General features: G+C 40.4%; 1 protein-coding gene across 2 annotated transcripts in view; it reads left to right on the top strand.

The window, feature by feature from the left end:
- Positions 1-1,825, top strand: part of camk1b (calcium/calmodulin-dependent protein kinase Ib) — a 47,644-nt gene extending 45,819 nt beyond the window's left edge. For both annotated transcript variants that reach the window (XM_058791284.1, XM_058791283.1), the window contains one exon: positions 519-1,825. In XM_058791284.1, coding sequence (XP_058647267.1) covers positions 519-616 — 98 coding nt within the window. In that variant the 3' untranslated portion in view covers positions 617-1,825. The remainder of the gene's footprint in view (positions 1-518) is intronic.
- Positions 1,826-20,616: the final 18,791 nt, after the last annotated feature.

Raw genomic sequence — 20,616 nt, 5'->3', positions numbered from 1 at the left:
GTGTTTATTTAAAAATATTTTCCCAACAGTTTAATTACGGTATTGTTAAAAAAAAAATCGAATTACTCAAATTACTATAATGTGGAAAATCTCATTTTTAGAGTAATATATTACTGAATACAGTTTTTTTTTTTCATGTAAATCAGCATAAGTTAAATACAGCACAACATACTACAATAATGTGTAAATATTTTAAAATTTAAATAATATTAAGAATAATTTTTGATAATTTGTGTGTGTGTGTGTGTCACAAAAATCTTATTGGTTCTAAAATCACTTAACTTTATTTTTCCATTCATCCATTCATTCTCCAAACTGCATATTCTCTGTAGGGTAACAGGAATGCTGACACTTCATTTTCTTTATGCATAGCATAATTTCTCATTTTTATTTTGACAGTGGAGTGAAATATGACATGTTCTTGAAATGCTGTTAGTTACTTAAGGAGGACTATTTCTCAATAGCTGCTCAAGGAGGACTAATCTCTCTCTCTCTCTCTCGCTCGCTCTCTTTCTTAGCCCTGCGGAGGGAAAATAGTGGCTGTTCTGAGGATGTCGGTGATGGAAATGACATCCAGAACTGCACCTACCATGTCCATCCTACTAGTCGGGTCTGAGTGTCAATCATCCTGCAGTAACCAATGACTGACTGTCCTGTTTTTCCACTGGAGTTCTGCCACACCCCCAGTCTGGCCAGGAATACTGAGTAGCTCCAGCATCCTGCCACTTGGAGGCGCTGCAATGTAAAGAACCCAGGTGGGAATGGGGTCACTACTATTCCAATGGAGTGATTCTGTTTAATGAGAGTTCGAAAAGAGACAAGAAGATTGCCACAGGCACTTCATGGGTAATATATATGCTTTTGTGGGAGCTGGATAGAGATTGGACAGTGTTTTAACTCATTTTTAAAACAACACCGTCTATTTTCATTTTTCTTTTCCTGAACTAAAAGTCCACAGGCCTGTTTCTCTTTTAATTCAAAATGCGACAGTGGCTGTTGGTATGTGACCTGATTTAATGCACATACATTTTAGATTTGGTGACATTTTATGAGATTATGAATTTTGGCGTTAGGTTATGCTGATTGCCCATTTTAAATGCACATCTTGATCAGTAATTTTTTTTCTTTTCAACTAAGGTACGAACAGATTTCACATACATGAGATTCTACATATTAGTTGTGTTGCCACATCTCAGATGCTTTGTACATCCAAAAGAAGCGCTGATTTCGTGTAAATTACATTTTAGTTTGTTTTTTAACATTTAACGTCTTTTTTTACACTAAGTCTTCACAACAGATCATTCAGTCAGTATGTTTAAGAGCGTCTTTCTCGCTTCAAATGTTTTCTGTGGTGCCTTCATGGATTCAGTATCAATGTTTTACTCTTTTTTTTTAATTTTTTTAAATTTGTTTAAATATGTTTTGATCTTTTCAGTTGGGAATGTTGGAAGCTGTACATGTTAAAACATTGCTGTTTACCATCTAATTCACCTACATGGCATATATGGCTATTCTAAGCTATGCACTGTCGGTGGATGCTTTGTAAATGTCTAATGTTTAATGCTGCCATCCTGTAAATATTGCAACGCTATTGTTTTTTTGTAAACCCCTTTCTATTACAACATTAAAAATACTCAGGGGAGGAATTGAAATCAGAGCATTTTGATATACTGAATGGTCATTTTGCAAGAAAAAAACTATAGGATACTGAATAAACGTCACTACGAGGCTGTGGTCCATATTATATAAATATATTTGACAATTTGGATTCTTTTCAATGTTGGAACCTGTACGAAAGTAACCTCCATTAAACTACATGAATGTGTGACTTGACTCCAATTTGATTGTTTTGTTTGTTTCCATTCACTGCTGTCCAGAAGTTAAAGAAAAAAACATTAGATGGAAAAACTGTTCCGAAAAAAAAGTCACATAATAGAAATCTCCAGATGCTTGCAGAAAAAGTTTTCCACAAGTTGGTTGGAAGATTGTGGTTTTCCATAATCCATTGCAAGAAATCTGTGTTTTTGTTTTTGATTTGATTTGATTTGAAACTTCATATGTATAGTGCTAAATTCTCAAACAATACCAAAAGCTTTGGATTAATTGATATTGTAAAAGTACATGCAAATATAATTTAAGTCTCAGACCTACTTAATTTGTGACAGCTGTTTCATAGTCCCTTTGTCATTTGTCCATAATGTTTAGAATCTAATCTTTAAAAGGTTCTCATCACAACATATGTAGAACCATTAGTTAACTCTTTATTCTGGTGCTGACTGGCTCTCAAAGGTCTGCTTTAAGAGATCTGTTTACCAATACATAAGAAAAAAAAAACATTTACATAAATTAAGTTATATCTTTAAAAAAAGAAACTAAAACTTATGAATTTCAATGAACAATTATTTGATTTAAACAAATTGTGGTTTATGTTTGATTTTGTTCTATATCTGTATCTGCTTTCTGAATTTATTTTACATGTGTGGTGAAGACAGATGCAATTAAAGTTTAAAAAGTATAAAACATTTATAGTAAAAGGCAATGTGTCATGTGATTTTGCCTGCAGTGTTGCTTGTGCAGACTTCCTGTATTGATCAAGATGCCAATATGAGATGGTGGGTCAAAGAATAAATTCAACTGAACTGGCCAGGTGTTGTTTCTGTGGTAGCCCTTTACATGCTCTGGTGTTTCCAAAAATATATGTATGATTGCACAGTGATGCACAGGTGGCATTGTGTACTTGAATGTGTTTAAAAGTGATGTTGCCTACTGATCATGGTTGCAACAGTGAAAACGAGGATTTGCTATCCATATAGTCCCGTTTCTCAAAAGCTCAGAAAATATTGTCCTGTTGAGCGTCAAGACAGTTAGCAAGGTAAATCGTAGTACAACACATTACTCATTATTACAGACTTAATCTTATGCTGTTTTATAAGGTTGAATGTTTAAGTATTGATGCATATGTTGCTGTGTGTATTTAAGCATGGTGTGGTGATTTATGTACATACATAAAATAGCTTATTGTAAATACACATAAATACATTTACTCACAAATATATGCTATTGTTAAATGTAAAGTGCAAAAAAATAAACATTTACTAGTTAAATTTAGCATCAACGGAAACCTCTAAAATTCTAGTTGCTGTATGTATAATTGGTTGTTGTTTTGTTTTTCTTGGCTGAATGGCAACATTGAACCAACTATACAGACAGGGACATGATCATCATAAACCAACTATGTTCGGAGTGGAATACAAGTGTGATGTGTACTTCATACTGCACATTATGTACATTATACTGCCTGTCATAAAAAAAAATTACTTTGCATTTCTAATTCATTTTCTGTAAAAATTAGTTTTCATGAATCATATTTAAAAATTAGGCAAAATTAAATATAATTTTAAAAAGTGTCACGAAATACTGTATGGCTGCCAAGCAAATTGCATCATGGGACATAGTAGGCAGTGTGCTCTGCTGTATACCGCACAATTTTGGCAGGCCTTAACCCGAGTATTCTATACATATTACATTGCATTTAGTATACATACTGTGCAAATATTAAGAACAGTATGATAGTTTGCCATTCCGAACATTTGGATTATCCCTACTCTTTATGACACACAAACAAAGAGTTGATAGCTACCTCTCTGGCTTCTGAATGCTTTCTGCAGAAGTCTTGGTTTGCATTTGTTTATTTATTTTGCACAGAGCATGTTTTTGGCAGTATCTTGGAAAAGAACACAGCGTGAAAATGTACCAACTTGAAACAACTCAGGATTGCAACAATATTGGATTTAAATATTAAAAAAATGCCCCATTTTTCCAAGTCCTAAAATACATTTGCAAACCCAAATATTAGGATCATTGGCCTTAGTAATAGTGAATATGCAAAATTAATTTCAAGGGCTTGACTGCTTAAAACGAATGTCTTGCCAGTTGTAGTCTGTTAGTCTTTTAAGATTGAAGTTAGATTTATTCATTTCTTTCTCAATGTTTCTAAACACATCTAACATACAAATTTAAAATCAAAAAGAGTTTTGCTTCAAATTTCACTTTATAATAAACGTGTTTACATTGTATTACAGGGTTCTCTTTGATTTGATTTAAACAAAATACTAATGACAGTATGTTGTAAAATATGTATAACCATATGCATATACATACTGTTTAGCCTTTTTGTAAGACGTGTACGCTGTTTTGATCCATTACTTGTATGGATGCAGTGCATCATAGGTATTTACTGTATTTTTTCATAATGGAGTACTGCTTGATTATTGATGCCAATGATTTGTATTTTTAAAACATTTGTAACTGTAAAGTGGATTAAACTTTCCTTGTCTATGCACTGTTTCTGTGTGCTATCTAGTGTGTTGAAAGAGTGAGAATGAGAGAGAGAGTGAGAGATGAGTGGGAGGATGTGGTAGAAGTGAATAATAGCAGGTTATGGTAATAGGCCTACTCAAGCATGTTTTTTTGAGAGAGATTTTTTGGGGGGGTTTAGTATTCCCTACACCACAGTGGAAATTCTTTTGAGTTCTTGACCTGTACAGTGTAAGACGTTATATAACAATCACTTACACATTGTGCTCACATACATTTTCAAAACTTTGCCTCTCTTTTTCAAAACTTTACATACAAATCCAAGGATTGCACACACAAAATGCAAAATGCCTCACATCTCTTGCAAATTGAAGCAATTCAAAATATATCACATCTCAAAAGCAGACATTTTTCTTACGTTGCAAACACCTTTGCCATAATATAATATTTTTGGATATATCATATACAAATAGTATCTCTTCTTTCATGAGCTCCTATGTACATTTATGTACAAAACTGAAAGTAACTGGCAGAGAGATGTTGAAAAATTCACAGTAAACACAAAACAAGATTGAAAACCTTTTTTTTTTTTTTAACTGTAAGCATTTGTGATTGTGAATACAGTATTACACAGAATGAAAGAAAATAAATACATTGTTTGCATCCACTGTGTCACGGTCACCAGTTATATCACCTAATCTGAACTACATTTCCCATCATCCCTGTTGCTGCTCGCCTGCTCATTGTCACGAATTATCCAGTCACAATCACCAGCTGTCTCTCATTCCACCTGCACTGGTTAAAAGGACTCACTAGTCTCATCTAAGACCTTCCAGATATTCTCCTTGGATTGTTACTCTCCTGAAGTTTACTTACCTGTTGTTTGTTTTCACACCCAAATCTCCTATCTCCAGCGTCCACTTCTTTATGGGGTAGTTGTGGCCTAATGGTTAGGGAGTCTGGCTTGTAACCTGAAGGTTGCTGGTTCGATTCCTGCACCTTCAGGAATTTAAGGAATTGATTGTGAATGAACAGCACTCTCTCCACCTTCGATACCATGACTAAGGTGCCCTTGAGCAAGGCACCGAACCCCTAATTGCTCCCCGGGTGCTAGAGTAAGGCTGCCCACTGCTGTGTGTGTACGCACGCGGATGGGTTAAATTTTGACTATGGGTCACCATACTTGGCAATACGTCATGACTTAACTTAACTTATCTCCAGTCTCCATCTCCAAGTGTTGTGTATTCATCCTACAAGAAAAGAAAGGAAAGTGTTTACTTCTTCATCAAGGCCTGTAAACGTGTGTGTGTGTGGCTTTCTCACCTGTCTGATCATCCTCCTGCTGCATCTTCTATTTTTACCTGATCGCCCATCGCCTATTCCATGATGTTGTGTTAAATAAAGCCTGCTTGAACTTTACTTACCTTCTCTCTGGTCTGTGTACCCCTGACAGAAGACTAGACCACAACAGCAATATGAGCTCCATTGCTGATCCAGCCACACTAAGCCTGTGTCCCAATGTGCATACTATCCATCCAAAATTCTATGTGATAGTAGTAATTTTCAATACTATTTAGGGCAGATCGGGTGGATAGTATGCACATTGGGATGCAAGGTAATTCTCTCCATAACCCAAGATGGCCGCCCGATCGAGTTCTATGTTGAGGAGTTCCTCCAGCTCGCCCACTTGGTACCTTGGAATGATGGGACATTAAAGTCTTCTGGAGTGGTTTGGATAACCAGCTCTGCCTCAAAGAACCAGCAGCTACAACCCCCAGTTACTTGGCACAGTATATCGATCATGTGCTATTGTTAGATGGTTCATCATTCACCGTTGGTGAGGTCGATGAAAACTCCAGCGTAACTCAGTTGCTGCCATCCCAACACACTCCAGCCGTCTGGTACCGGTGGTTTATTCTATCGAGCCAACTCCAGTCCCATAGTCCATTCCAGTGTGTGAAATCTTCAAACTAAAGTCACGTGTTTTCCCTCGAGCCAGGAAGATGGTTTCTAACAGCGCCGACTTGGGAGCAAAAGTGGCAGATCCTGCGGTTATTTCTCTTGGGAAGTTCCTGAAGAAAATCTCCCTTATCCAAAATCTCGTCCAGTTGTTACCTCCATGTCAGAATTCCATCCCGTCATGGCTGCCGCACCTGAGCCTTCATTCAAAATGGCTGCGGCACATGTGCCCCTGGGAGTACTGGTGGAATATGATGGGATGTCTTGGAGCCCAGATATGGCTCCTGTCTGCGAACTCAGTCCAGAATTGATTTCCACTCCCGAGTACAGTCCAAAGAAGACTCCCGCTACCAAATGCTCTCCAGAGTCCGTTCCAGAATGCTCTCCAGAGCTCAACCTGGGAGCCCACTCACATCACAGAGCTCAACCAGGGGCCCAGTTCTCCTTCATCTCCGCTGGTCCCATCCAGCTCCCCTTCGTCTCCGGAGTCTCCACTGGTCCCAACCAGCTTTTATACATATCCTGAGTCCCAGAAATGTCCGCTCAAAGCTCCTTCGTCAGCCAGCCCCGCTCCTCCAGAGCGCCCTCCAGTGCCCGCTCCTCCAGAACCCATCCTGGCCTGTAGGCCCCTAATTCCCCCCAAGAAAATTTCCCTGTGGCCGAGCCGGGTAACCTGGACAAGGCCACGAAGGCCCATTCTCCATGGCCTCCCGAATGGCCGGCACCTCCGTGGTGTCACTCATTGTCACCAGTTATCTAGTTTCAATCACCAGCTGTCTCTCATTCCACCTGAACTGGTTAAAAGGTCGAGACAGAGAGACAGACAGAGACAGAGAGAGAGAGACTGACATTCTGAACAGACGCACTAGATATGAGCTCCTATTAAATCACACAAAGTACTGCTGTTAATTGAGGTAAAAGCTCATAAAAACCTGTGTTTAACACTTATGGAAATATAAGAGTACAGAAACAAAGTGTTTGGAGCAGCCGCAACTGCGATTTACAGCAGCATCGGCAGCTGATAGAGCGATCGGAGTGAACAATCATCAGTACGGTACAGCAGTGCGAACTCAAGAAGAGACAAATATAGCCTACATCAACACAGGACATTACAGTACGGCACTAAGAAGATTTATATATAATATAAATATATTATTTTTATTATTAACAATTACCAGCATCATATAAATCTCAACTGACAATAACGGACGCATTCAGCGGTTGCCATGGAGATCGTTTATCCTGCACTCATTAAAGGAGACAAAAGAAAGTCATTTAAACAGACACTGTTACATGAACATCCTGAATCTCTTTGTTAATATGACATCTCAAGAAAAGAGGACAAACTTGATCTTCTATACAAAGAGGAACCTCATATGGAAAATAGTTATAAGTGAACATTTCCCCTACACTAAGAAGAAGGGAATCTGTAAAGGAAGTCAGATCTGCATTTTTGAATCAGATGACCACTCTTCCCATTTCCAAACCATCAATCTGTACAACAGTGGAACGGTCTTAATTCAAGGGAATGAAGCTAGTCTCCAAGCCTTTGAAAAATAATTTCCCCTTTTAAAGCAGACAGTTGAGGAGGAAACACCTTGCAGTGTTAAAGAGGAATCTGAAGATGAGAATGAACTACTGCCCTGCTCTCCAGTCAACACATCTCCGGTCCCATCTGATGAACTGATGACTGAGCAGCCCACACATGCGTCCAGTTATCTCCGGTGTCTTCCTGAGAAAATGGCTCTTCTAGAGATGGAGGTGTCAGAATTGAAGCAGCTAATTCTGAGCTGCCCAGATGAATTTACCATCAATAATCTTAAGGCTGAAATTAAGGATTTGCACAACGTCAACATGAAACTTAAGGCTGAAATGTCAAAAATGAAATAGGACTCAATACAGAGAGAAAGAAAGTTCCACGAAAACATCCACGAGTTAAAAGAAAAGCTGAAAGAACAGACTGAAATTTCTTTACAGCTGAAAAACAGGGAAAGTGAATCACCCAACAACAGCTGCACTGAGAGTAGTTTACAACTCCATCATGAAGTGAAGTCACACAGCTCCACACCTCCAGACACAGAGAACAGCCATGTGAAGGAGCGCACTCGCACACCGTCGCCGTCCCACAGAACACCAGCCACTCAGGCCTCAGTAGTTCTTCTGATGGACTCAATTGGAATGAACATTTACCCCAAGATCTCTTCAGTACGCTACCTAGAAGAAATAACCAGGATACTGGAGTCAATAGGCATGGGAAAGAGGTAGCCCACATTTGTCAAACTTTAGGTCTTTATATCCTCAATGGTAGAATCAAAGGAGATTCCTGTGGACAATTCACCTATAGCTCAAATCTCGGCAAAAGTGCTGTAGATTATGCCATATCAAATATAAGCCCCTCCCATTTCAGTGCACTTACCATCAAAGCTCAGTCACCCCTGTCTGATCACAGCCAGATCAATCTTTGCATTAAAGGTGAAAACATCAAATCAAAAGAAATTCATAAAAAGCCAATTCATCTACATAAGCTCAAAACACCATATAGATGGACTCGTAATGCTGCTGAAACATATATTAAAGTATTGAAGTCTAATGAAATAGTCAATTCTATAACACTGTTAGCAATTAAACATATTAATGACATTTTTTAAACCAAAGCAAAAAAGGCTAATTTAAATAAAACTACCACATATAAAAACAAAAATAGAGCTAAACAAAAACCTTCTGAAAAGTGTTTTGACCATGACTGTAAAACAATAAGGCAAGAGCTACGATTAATTTCAAATCAAAAACACAAAGATCCAGTTAACTCAGAATTACGCTTAAAGCACTCAGAACTTCTGAAACAATACAAAAACACACTGAGACAGAAGAAATTGGTTTATTATAACAACACACTTCAGAAGATCGAAAACACAATTGATCAGGGTCAGTTCTGGGGCACTTGGAACAGTCTAAACAATACAAAGCCACAAGAACTGGCCATACAAGATGGTCAAATTTGGAAAGATTTTGAGAAGCTCTATACACATCAAACTGACCCTCTGAATAATCCCAACCAGTTAAAAGTCCTTGGAAAAATTGAATGCTCTTGAACCATGTATCAAAAACAACCAAAATCCACTAGATTATCCAATAACCCAACAAGAACTTAGTGGAAAACTGAAATCCCTCAAATGTAAGAAATCCTGTGGCCCTGACAACATAAAAAATGAGATGCTTAAAAACAGCTCTCCTGAACATCAGAGTGCACTACTCAAACTTTTTTATTTGGCTTTGAGTTCAGACGTTTTTCCTGAGGTCTGGAACACAGGACTCATTTCTCCTATCTTTAAAAGTGGAGACAAAACAGATCCTAATAACTACAGAGGGATATGTGTAACCAGTAATTTGGCAAAAGTATTTTGCTCTATAATCAACTCTCGGATTTTATCTTTCTTAAAGCAGCACAATGTCATCAGCAAATCTCAAATTGGCTTCCTCCCTAAACATCGAATGACTGACCATATTCACACACTAGTAAATATGCTTTTGATTGGGGCAAATGAGGTCTGGTTTTGCGTTGTGTCACGCAAACCGTGGCAGCACGCACAGTCTACTCTGGACTTTGGCTCCGGTCCAGAGATGCGATCGCACGGAGCGAATCATATGCCCGAGTCGGCATATATTAAACACTTTTAAAACTACACAGCCTCAGCACGATTATGATCACTATTTTGTTTTACTAAGAGTTTCATATTGAATCTAGGGTGTAATCTATTGTGGCTGTCAGATGTGGTTTTTCCAAGCTCAACGGCTCTGGTCTGAGCAGATATAAAGAAAACACTATTGGCTATTTTAAAAAGGGCTGCTTGATATGTCCCGCCCTGTCTTCCTTTTTCAGTTGAAATTACGTCACCACATAGAATAACGCTGTGTTTTTCAAGGAACTTCAGGGGACCTTTACCATTTACATCAATGGACTGGCAAGTAGTCTGGAGCGATCTGCAGCCCCTGGCCTCACCCTACACAACCCACAGATAAAATGCCTGCTGTATGCAGATGATCTGGTTCTGCTGTCTGCCACTAAACATGGTTTACAGCAGAACCTGGACCTACTAGAGCAATACTGTCAGACCTGGGTCCTGACAGTCAACCTGAATAAAACCAAAATTATAAAATTTCAGAAAAGATCCAGATCCCAGGGAACACAACACACATTTACATTAGGCACTAACCAGATAACACACACATCACAGTACAACTACCTGGGTTTGAAAAGCACATCCACAGGAAACTTCAATCATGCTGTGAAAGAACTGAGAGATAAAACATGAAGGGCCTTCTACGCCATAAAATGGAAATGTCCTATAGAAATCCCTATTAGAATTTGGCTGAAAATATTAGAATTAGTAATTGAGCCCACTGCCCTCTATGGCAGTGAGGTGTGGGGTCCACTGACAAATCCAAATCAAGATTTCACTAAATGGGAAAAACAGCCAATTGAGACCCTGCATGCAGAACTGCAGTAAAAATATATTACACGTGCACCGGCACATAACAAATAACGCATACAGGGCAGAATAACGCAAATATCCTCTAATCATAAAGATACAAAAAAGGGCAATTAAATTCTGGAAACATCTGAAACTCAGTGACCCCCAATCATATCATTATAAAGCCCTGCAATACCAAGAGATGAGCAAAGAAAGCAACCCCCTCCCTCAGCTGATCCAGAGCTTCAGTCCTGATGCTTCACTAACATCTACTGACACTCATCACATTGATGCTCTGAATCACAAAAACACTAACAACATCAGGATCAATCAGATTGCTGCACAAATCAAACAGAATTACATCACTCATTGGCAAACCCAAACACAACAACAGAGTAAAATGCAATGCTATTTGGCCCTAAAGATACAGTACAGTATGGCAGAGTATCTGTACACAATGTCAGATAAGAAACTGAGAAGCACGTTGACCAGATACAGACTCAGCGGACACAAGCTGATGATAGAGACGGGCAGACACAGAAAAACATGGCTGCCACCTGAGCAGAGATTATGTTCACACTGTTATCTGAATCAGATGGAAACAGAACTACATTTCCTAAAAGAATGCTCCAAATACACGGACATACGGACAGTGTTCTATGATAAAATACAGCAGATCCATCAGACAATTAAAACTCTTTCAAACCAAGAGAAACTGCCGTATCTGTTAGGAGAACACAAGAACTGCTGTGTGTTTGCTGCTCAATATGTGTCTGCCTGTCACGATAGAACAGAAAACACTCAGTCTGCCCTGATCTGATGTTTCCAGCACATGTAGATTATGTTATGCCATATTACTCTATTATATTACTTAGATGTACATTTTGCTTCTGTAAATCTGTCTAACCCCTTATCTTATTTTATTTTTTATTTTTAGTTTATATACATTAGTAATCCATTTTGCACTACATATTTAATACTTTATATATATTATTATTACTATTATTATCATTATTCTTTTTCTTTCTGTTAATACATGTGTGCACTATTTCTAAGCAGCCCAGCTGCAATTGCTTTGGCAATACAAATGTATAGTTTTTGTCATGCCAATAAAGCACACTTAAATTGAAAATTGAAATTGAGAGGCTCACTGAAGACCAGGCGTGCTGCTGCATTTTGAATCATCTTTTAGAGGTTTGACTGTGCATGATGGACGTCCAGCTAGAAGATCATTGCAGTAGTCTAGCCTGGAAATGACAAGGGCCTGGACAAGAAGTTGTGCAGCATGCTCTGTTAGGAAGGACCTGATCTTGTGATGTTGTGCAATGCAAACCTGCATGATTGAGCGGTTTTTGCAATGTGGTCTTTGAAAGTCAGCTGGTCATCAAAGATTACACCAAATTGTTGATGAACCTAGCTGGATGTTGAAATAATGCTGTAGAGTCGGAGTGGCAGGGAAGACGAGAAGCTCAGTCTTTGCCAGGTTAAGCTGTATGTGATGTTCTTTCATCCATGCCGAAACGTCTGCCAGGCAGTCTGAGATCCGTGCAGCTACCATTGGATCATTTGGTTAAAATGATAGATAGAGCTGTGTGTCATTAGCATAGAATTGGTAGGAGAAATCATGTGCCTCTATGATAGGTCCCAGTAATGTAGCGTATAAGCAGAGGAAGAGGGGTCCAAGAACTGATCCCTGAGGAACCCCAGTGACCAGTTGATATGCTTTGGATACCTCCCCCCCAGGCCACCATACTTTTACGCTTACCTGTGAGATAGGATTCAAACCAGCAAAGTGGAATCCCTGTGATGCCCAGTGATGAGAGGGTGGACAGTAGGATCTGATGATTCGTAGTGTCAAAAGTGACAGATAGATCCAGCAGAATGAGAACTGATGATTTGGAATCAGCTTTCGCAAACCGCAACGCTTCAGTGACTGACATTACTGCAGTCCCAGTTGAATGGCCACTTCTTAAACCTGACTGTTGATGTCCAGTTAGTTATTATGTGAAAGAAATAATGATTTAAAACAACTTGTTCAAGTGTTTTCGCTATAAATGGAAGGAGAGAGACAGGTAATAAATTAAATTAATTAATTAAATAATAAAAATAAATAATAAAGAAAAACATATAATTGTTGGGGGAAAAATCAAGTCAGTAATCTGATGACAGCTTATCACATAACAGTCTAGCAGGCTTCTGTGCTATAATGTGCAATGTGTAAAATATAGTGTAAATCCTCATTAGGAAACAACAAAAATGAGGTACTACAGTTGTAGAAAAAAAAATATTATTGTAAACAAATAAATATCAATAAATGAATAAATCTTTTTTTTTTTGGCTGCTACTATACATGGTAACGCTTTAGATTACAGAATTTACAGCATACCTCTTTGTAACTATAGAGTACCTCCACAGTACCTATTCTTAGGTATAAGGGAACAATATGCAACGTTTGGGGAATAAGGGGGTAATAACCTGCGGAATTATAAAGCATTTATACTGTAAGTGTTTTATAACTAAAGGGTTCCAATTCTGAAATTACGAGTATGTAGAGTCCACGATTTTCCGCGTCAGCATAATTTAAAGCTGAACGTACATGTAAGTAAACGGAAACAAGTGGGGAATAAGGGGGTAATGACTTGAAAAATTTAAATATTTACACTGCTAGTATTTCATAAGCAAGGTGTAACCACAGTTGCCAAGTCCACGTATTATACGCGACTTTGGGCTTCTTTTTTTGTAAAGTTGCGGGAAAAAATCCCTGGTCGCGGGTTGCGGTTTTTTGGACTTATTTAAAAAAATATGGCTGCTTGTTTGGGAAATCTGTCGTGCAGCCAGCTTCTCCCCTATGTTTCCCACAAAGTCTAAGGGACATCTGACCGTTGGTTGCTTGTTTGGGAAATCTGACAAGCAACTTTGTTTCTTAATTTATGTTCGCCGTATTCTTCAGTGCATTGATTGACACTCTGTATGCTCACAGTTAATAGCCAGCAACTGCAGTAATATAAGTGCCGTAGCGCAATTTGCCAAATGTTCCTCCCCCTCATTGGAGAAAAATCACATTCAAAAAGAAGAGGCGTGACGCTGTAATCCAAACGATGATAGAAGTAGATGTAGAGGAGTGGGATGACTTTCTTTTAGCCTAATTTTTATGTTTTTGTAATGTATTCATTATCACGGGCTGTAATAAAAAACAAGTAGTCATAATACTGAGTAAATACATTTGGTTCGAATAGCCTGGTATGGCAAGATGTCTTAAAATGTGTTTCTTTTTTTAACATTTAAATTTAGACCACATTATTAGATTACCTTTTGACCTCATGAATACACATAAATGACAGCTTAATGATTTTTTAAAATCTTTTTTATAATCTTTTTAATAATATTATATAATATTTTCTTTTTTAATATAATATATATTATAATTTAATATAATATTTTATATATTTTTCTATAATATTTATGTCACATTTGTGAGTGTGTGAGGATCTTTTGTAGCGGGTGTTGATGAGGCAGTGATCAGGTGCAGGTGTGCGTGATCAGAACTCTGGTGAGGTGGAACGCTGTGATTGGTGGAGTGAAGGGCCTGACTGATCCGTGACAGTACCCCCCTCTCCATGGCCCGCTCCTGAGGGCTGACCTCAGCGTCGTGGTGGTCTGCCACTGCCTCGGGGTGCTGGGCGATCTGGGTGTGCTGCATGGAACTCTTCGAGTAGCGCTGGGTCTAAGATGTCGTCTCTGGGTACCCAAGAGCGTTCCTCAGGGCCGTAGCCCTCCCAGTCGACGAGGTATTCTAACCTGCCACCACGACACCGGGATTCCAGGATTTCCTTGACCTGATAGACTGCGCCTTCGTCCAGGATTTGTGGGAGAGGGGTTTCTTCCTCGAAGTCAGGCCCTGTGGAGAGAGGTGGAGAGAAGGGTTTAAGTAGTGAGACATGGAACGTAGGGTGAATTTAGTATTGAGGTGGTAATTGGAGTTTGTAGGTGACAGGGTTGATACGTTCCAAGATGGTGAAGGGGCCAACGAATCTGGGACTGAGTTTCCTACAAGGCAGGTGCAGTCTGATGTCCCTGGTTGACAGCCAGACCTTTTCCCCTGGTTGGTAATTTGGGTTTTCCGATCTTCGGGCGTCGGCTGTCACTCTCTGTCTGCGCACTGCCTGTTGGAGCTGGTGGTGTGCTGCGTCCCAGACTCTCTCGCTCTCCCGGAACCAGTGATTGATGGCGGGGACGTCCGATGGTTCACCTGACCAGGGAAACAGGGGAGGCTGGAAACCGAGTACGCACTGGAAGGGCGTGAGTCCCGTGGATTGTTGGCGCAGCGAGTTTTGGGTGTACTCGGCCCAGCCTAAGAACTGGTTCCAGGAGTTTTGGCGACTATGGCAGAAGGTTCTCAGGAAGCGTCCTATTTGTTCTATTTGTCCTATATGTTCTAATAACTTAGAACATTATCTAACACTTGACGGCTGCTCTGTCAATTCTTCTTCATCAATCAGGAACCTAGGTGTGCTGTTTGATAGCAATCTTTCATTTGAAAGCCATGTTTCTAGCATCTGTAAAACTGCATTTTTTCATCTCAAAAGCATATCTAAATTGCGACCAATGCTCTCAACGTCAAATGCAGAAATGTTAATTAATGCGTTTATGACCTCAAGGTTAGACTATTGTAATGCTTTATTGGGTGGTTGTTCTGCACGCTTGATCAACAAACTACAGTTAGTCCAAAATGCAGCAGCTAGAGTCCTTACTAGAACCAGGAAATATGACCATATTAGCCCGGTTCTGTCAACACTGCACTGGCTCCCTATCAAACATCGGATAGATTTAAAAATCTTGTTAATTACTTATAAAGCCCTGAATGGTTTAGCTCCTCAGTACTTGAGCGAGCTCTTATCACATTATAGTCCTCCACGTCCAATGCGTTCTCAAAACTCTGGCCGTTTGATAATACCTAGAATATCAAAATCGCCAATTTGATTGCACAGATAATATTTAAACTAAACTGAGCTAGACAATGACATCTCTGAATTCAATAATGAAATGCCTTTAACTGAAAATTGAAAATTGAGTGTTTAATCTTATCATTATACATTACTGACACTCTATCCTCTAATTTGATACTGTTAAGTGCTTTGACACAATCTGTATTGTTAAAAGCGCTATATAAATAAAGGTGACTTGACTTGACTTGACTTTTGTTACAGTTTGCTAATTTTTGTAAAATAGCTTCTGTTTTTGCTTTTCAGATAAAAGAGTGGTTTCAGTGTAATATGTTGCATGCTAATTTATTGGTAATAAATAATATTGATGATAATAAATCATAAAAAAAAATAATAATAATGGGCTTGTTTTGGGCTTGTTTTTGAAGCTGCGGTTGCTTATTTGTCTCGCGAGAGTTGGCAACTGTGAAGAGGAGCGTTTAACCAATCTTTTCGCTAGATAAAACCCTTGTTCCTCGGCTGGGATTGTTTAGAGCCCATTGAAGCTGCATTTAAACTGCATTTTCGAAGTTCAAACTCGGGGGCACCATAGAAGTCCATTTTATGGAGAGAAATCCTGAAATGTTTTCCTCAAAAAACATGATTTCTTTATGACTGAAGAATGAAAGACATGAATAAGGGGCTGAGTACATTATCTGTACATTTTTGTTCCAGAAGTGAACTACTCCTTTAAGGTGAATTGGAGCCCATCAGAGTGGAGTTGACTGTCAGCTTACCTTACTTACTGTCGCATATTTTCTATTTTGTTATACTATTAAGTTCTTGTTTTTTTCCAGTTACCTGTGTACTTTTGTAGTCCTTTGTTATTTTGTTATTTATTGCTTTACCGTATCACAGTGTTGGCAACTCTTACAGATTTTCCTTGAAACATTACTGTGACACAGAGTCCTCACAGAAGTCCTTATTTTATATATTTGGTTAAATATAAGCTTTGTGCAACACTTCTTTACATTATGCAAATTTGACATGTATTAACATTTATTTATTTATTTTTTTTGCAATGTATTTTTCCCTAATTGTGATCGTAGGTGAAAACTGCATCAGAGGTGGAGGACTTTTCTGCTCCCTCATATTGTAACGGGGCTGACGAGACGTGAGGATCCAAGTGCAAGCTTTTATTTACAGGCATGGTCATAAATGAAGCGTTAGCGTTAGTTCTGGCAGGTCACGTGAGTCAAGCTTGCATCAGCTGATTCTCAGCTGATCGTATCTACCTATAGGAATACAACACCTATCGCAGCATTCCTATATAAGCTCTCTTCCGTATCAATCAGCAGCTTTTTCCGCTTGCTCAGGAGCAAAATCAGACGGCGAATTCCATCTCTACGGGAAAGCTTTCAGTCAGGAATTTTCAGGGGTTCGTACCAGATTCAACAAGTTTGTGAACTTGAACGCGAATTCGCCGCGATTGATATAAGCTTCTCAAGTACTGCTTCTCATAACGTTATATCACTGACATAGACTCTTCGCCTGCAATGCCCGCAAATCATCGCTGAAGTTGTGCTAATGTGACCGCATCAACAACGCTTTTACACGAGATCTGCTTCCCCGCTGGTAGAAGTAAAGATATCAAGGAGGGTTAAAGCATCCACGTAAATTACCACATATTACCCAAGATGGCGGCGCGAGTACATCGCGAGGCTCTGGGTCTCTCCAGATTTTGCAATTTTGCGGTATTTTTCTTACTCATCTCGGGCCTGTTTGTGCAGAACAGTTGTGCCTTTACATCGTACACCCGTTGTGAGCTTTTGGATATCGGTTTGCAAATTTCCGACACTTTTATGGACAATCTTCGACTCCTTCCTGAGATCGCTAGGACACCCGAGGCTATGCACCCTACCCGGCCGGGCGGAAGTGCTCGCAGGCGGCGTCGAGATCGTAAACAAAGGCGGGGGAAGCGCGGAGGACTAAGAGCTAAGCTAAGGCTAACACCACACCGGCTCTCTTTACCCAGCATTTTCCTTGCCAATGTACGTTTGCTAGTGAACAAAATGGAGGAGATTCGACTCAGCATCACACACAGCAAGAAACTTTTGAACTGTAACGTCCTAATCTTCACGGAAACCTGGTTAAACAGCGGAATACCGGACACCGCTATTGAGCTAGCGGACGCCACACACTCGGGCGGATAGAACATTAGATGGCTCGGTAAGACCAGAGGTGGTGGATTGTGCATTTACATTAACAAAGCTTGGTGCACAAACTCTGCTATTGTTGAGAGTCATTGTTCAGCTAACCTTGAGTTTCTCATGGTTAAATGTAGACCGTTTATCTACCGCGGAGTTCACTTCCACCATTATAACTGCAGCCTATATTCCCCGGATGCTGATGCCAAGCTTGCTATGAAAGAACTTCACGCAGTCATCAGTAAACAACAGACTGATCACCCGAAGCGGCTTTTATTGTTGCAGGTGACTTTAATCACTCAAACTTAAAGTCAGTGCTACCCAAGTTTCACCAGCATGTTTCCTGTCACACCAGAGGAAACAAAATCTTAGACCATGTTTACACAAACATGGCTGGAGCTTACGTTGCGACACCCTCCCCACCTGGGACAGTCAGATCACCTTTCTTTGTTCCTCACCCCAAATATGCACCCCTCATCAACCGTGTGAAGCCATCAGTGAAGACCATCAAGGTGTGGCCTGCGGGGCAGATTCCACACTCCAGGAAAGGTTTCTACACACAGACTGGAGTATGTTTGCTTCTCAAGCCACCAGTGGCGCTCACACAGACATTGACTCTTACACCTCCTCTGTATTGGATCATATCAATATCACCATTGACAGTGTTACAACCCAGAAACAGATCACCACATATCCAAATCAGAAGCCTTGGATGAACAAGGAAGTGCGACTCTTGTTGAAGTCACGCAACACTGCCTTCAGATCAGGAGATGCACAAGCCTACAGCACATCCAGAGCAAACCTGAAGAGGGGCATCAAAAAGGCCAAGCACTGCTACAAGCTAAAGATAGAGGGACACTTTTCCAACTCTGACCCTCAACGCATGTGGCAGGGCATTCAGGCCATCAGTGACTACAAACCCACCCACTCCACCCCCGCAGCCACTGATGTCAACTTCCTGAACGAGCTAAATTACTTTTATGCTTGCTTTGAAAGAGACAACAGAGAAACTGCCACCAAGCTCAATCCCTCAGCTGACCACCCACCAATCATGCTCTCCTCCACAGATGTCTGCAAGGCACTGAGCCGGATCAGCGCGCACAAGGCTGCTGGACCAGACAACATCCCTGGTCGTGTTCTCAGGGCATGTGCGGAGCAGCTCGCTGGGGTTTTTACAGACATTTTCAACCTGTCTCTTGCCCAAGCAGCCGTACCAACATGCTTTAAATGCACTTCCATTGTGCCAGTGCCAAAACACTCTAGTCCGAGGTGCCCTAATGACTACCGCCCTGTAGCACTCACACCCATCGTCATGAAGTGCTTTGAGCGGCTGGTCCTGGAACACCTAAAAGACTCTCTACCATCCACATTGGACTCACACCAGTTTGCCTACCGTAACAATAGGAGCACAGAGGACGCAGTTTCCATGGCACTGCACTCTGTGCTCACTCACCTGGACAATAAGAACACTTATGCACGTATGCTGTTTGTTGACTTCAGCTCAGCATTCAACACTGTCATCCCAACCAAGTTAATAGCCAAACTTGGAGACCTGGGCATCAATACCTCAATGTGTAACTGGATTTTGGACTTCCTGACCAACAGACCCCAGAATGTTCGATCAGGATTCACCTGCTCCACATCCATCACACTTAACACTGGTGTACCACAGGGCTGTGTGCTAAGCCCATTTCTCTACTCCCTCTTCACCTCCGACTGCAAGCCTGTGTATGGATCTAATTCCATCGTCAAGTTTGCAGACGACACCACGGTGATTGGCCTCATCAGTAACAACGATGAGACTGCCTATAGGGAGGAGATCCAGCACCTGGCCACATGGTGCACTGAAAATAACCTGCTCCTCAACACCACCAAAACAAAGGAGCTCATCGTGGACTTCAGGAAGGAGTCAAGAGGCACACACGACACCATCCACATCGATGGAATGGCTGTTGAGCGTGTCTCCAGTTTCAAGTTCCTGGGGATCCACATCTCGGCGGACATGTTGTGGAAAACCAACACCTCCAGCCTGGTCAAGAAGGCTCACCAGCGCCTCTTCTTTCTGAGGACACTGAGGAAGAATCAGCTCTCCTCAGCCATCCTGGTGAACTTCTATCGCTGCGCAATAGAAAGCATCCTGACCAACTGTGTCACAGTATGGTATGGGAGCTGCTCTTTTGCAGAGCGCAAGGCACTGCAGCGGGTGGTGAAAACTGCCCAGCGCATCACAGGGACTCCACTACCTGCCATCGAACACATCCAGAGGAAACGCTGTCTGCATCGAGCTCGCAGCATCCTTAAGGACTCCTCTCACCCAGCCCACAGACTGTTTTCTCTCCTGCCCTCCGGTAGGCGTTTCAGGTGCCTCCGGACCAGGACTAGCAGACTAAAGAACAGTTTCTTCCCCAGAGCTGTCTCTTTACTGAACTCTACCCCCCGTTGATCCACTTCCTCATATATTATTAACTCTTCTCTCCTACCTCACATCGGCCTTATTTGCACTACTGAATGTAAATTTTTATTACAGTAACAACTGTTTACTTTTGTATCTTGCACTACCATACCTAAATTGGACTATGCTCATTTGCACTGCCGACTGTTGTTTACATTATCAATGTTTACATTAACATTTTGCACCGTATGTCTAATTTTAATATGCAATCACTTCCACTGCACTTTTACACCTTGTTTATAGTAATAGTCATCTGTATATATATTATATTGATAGTACATATCACC

Source organism: Onychostoma macrolepis, chromosome 11 (genome assembly GCF_012432095.1).
Source record: "Onychostoma macrolepis isolate SWU-2019 chromosome 11, ASM1243209v1, whole genome shotgun sequence".
In the NCBI taxonomy this organism is placed as follows: Eukaryota; Metazoa; Chordata; class Actinopteri; order Cypriniformes; family Cyprinidae; genus Onychostoma; species Onychostoma macrolepis.
This window is presented reverse-complemented; position numbering and strand designations above follow the sequence as displayed.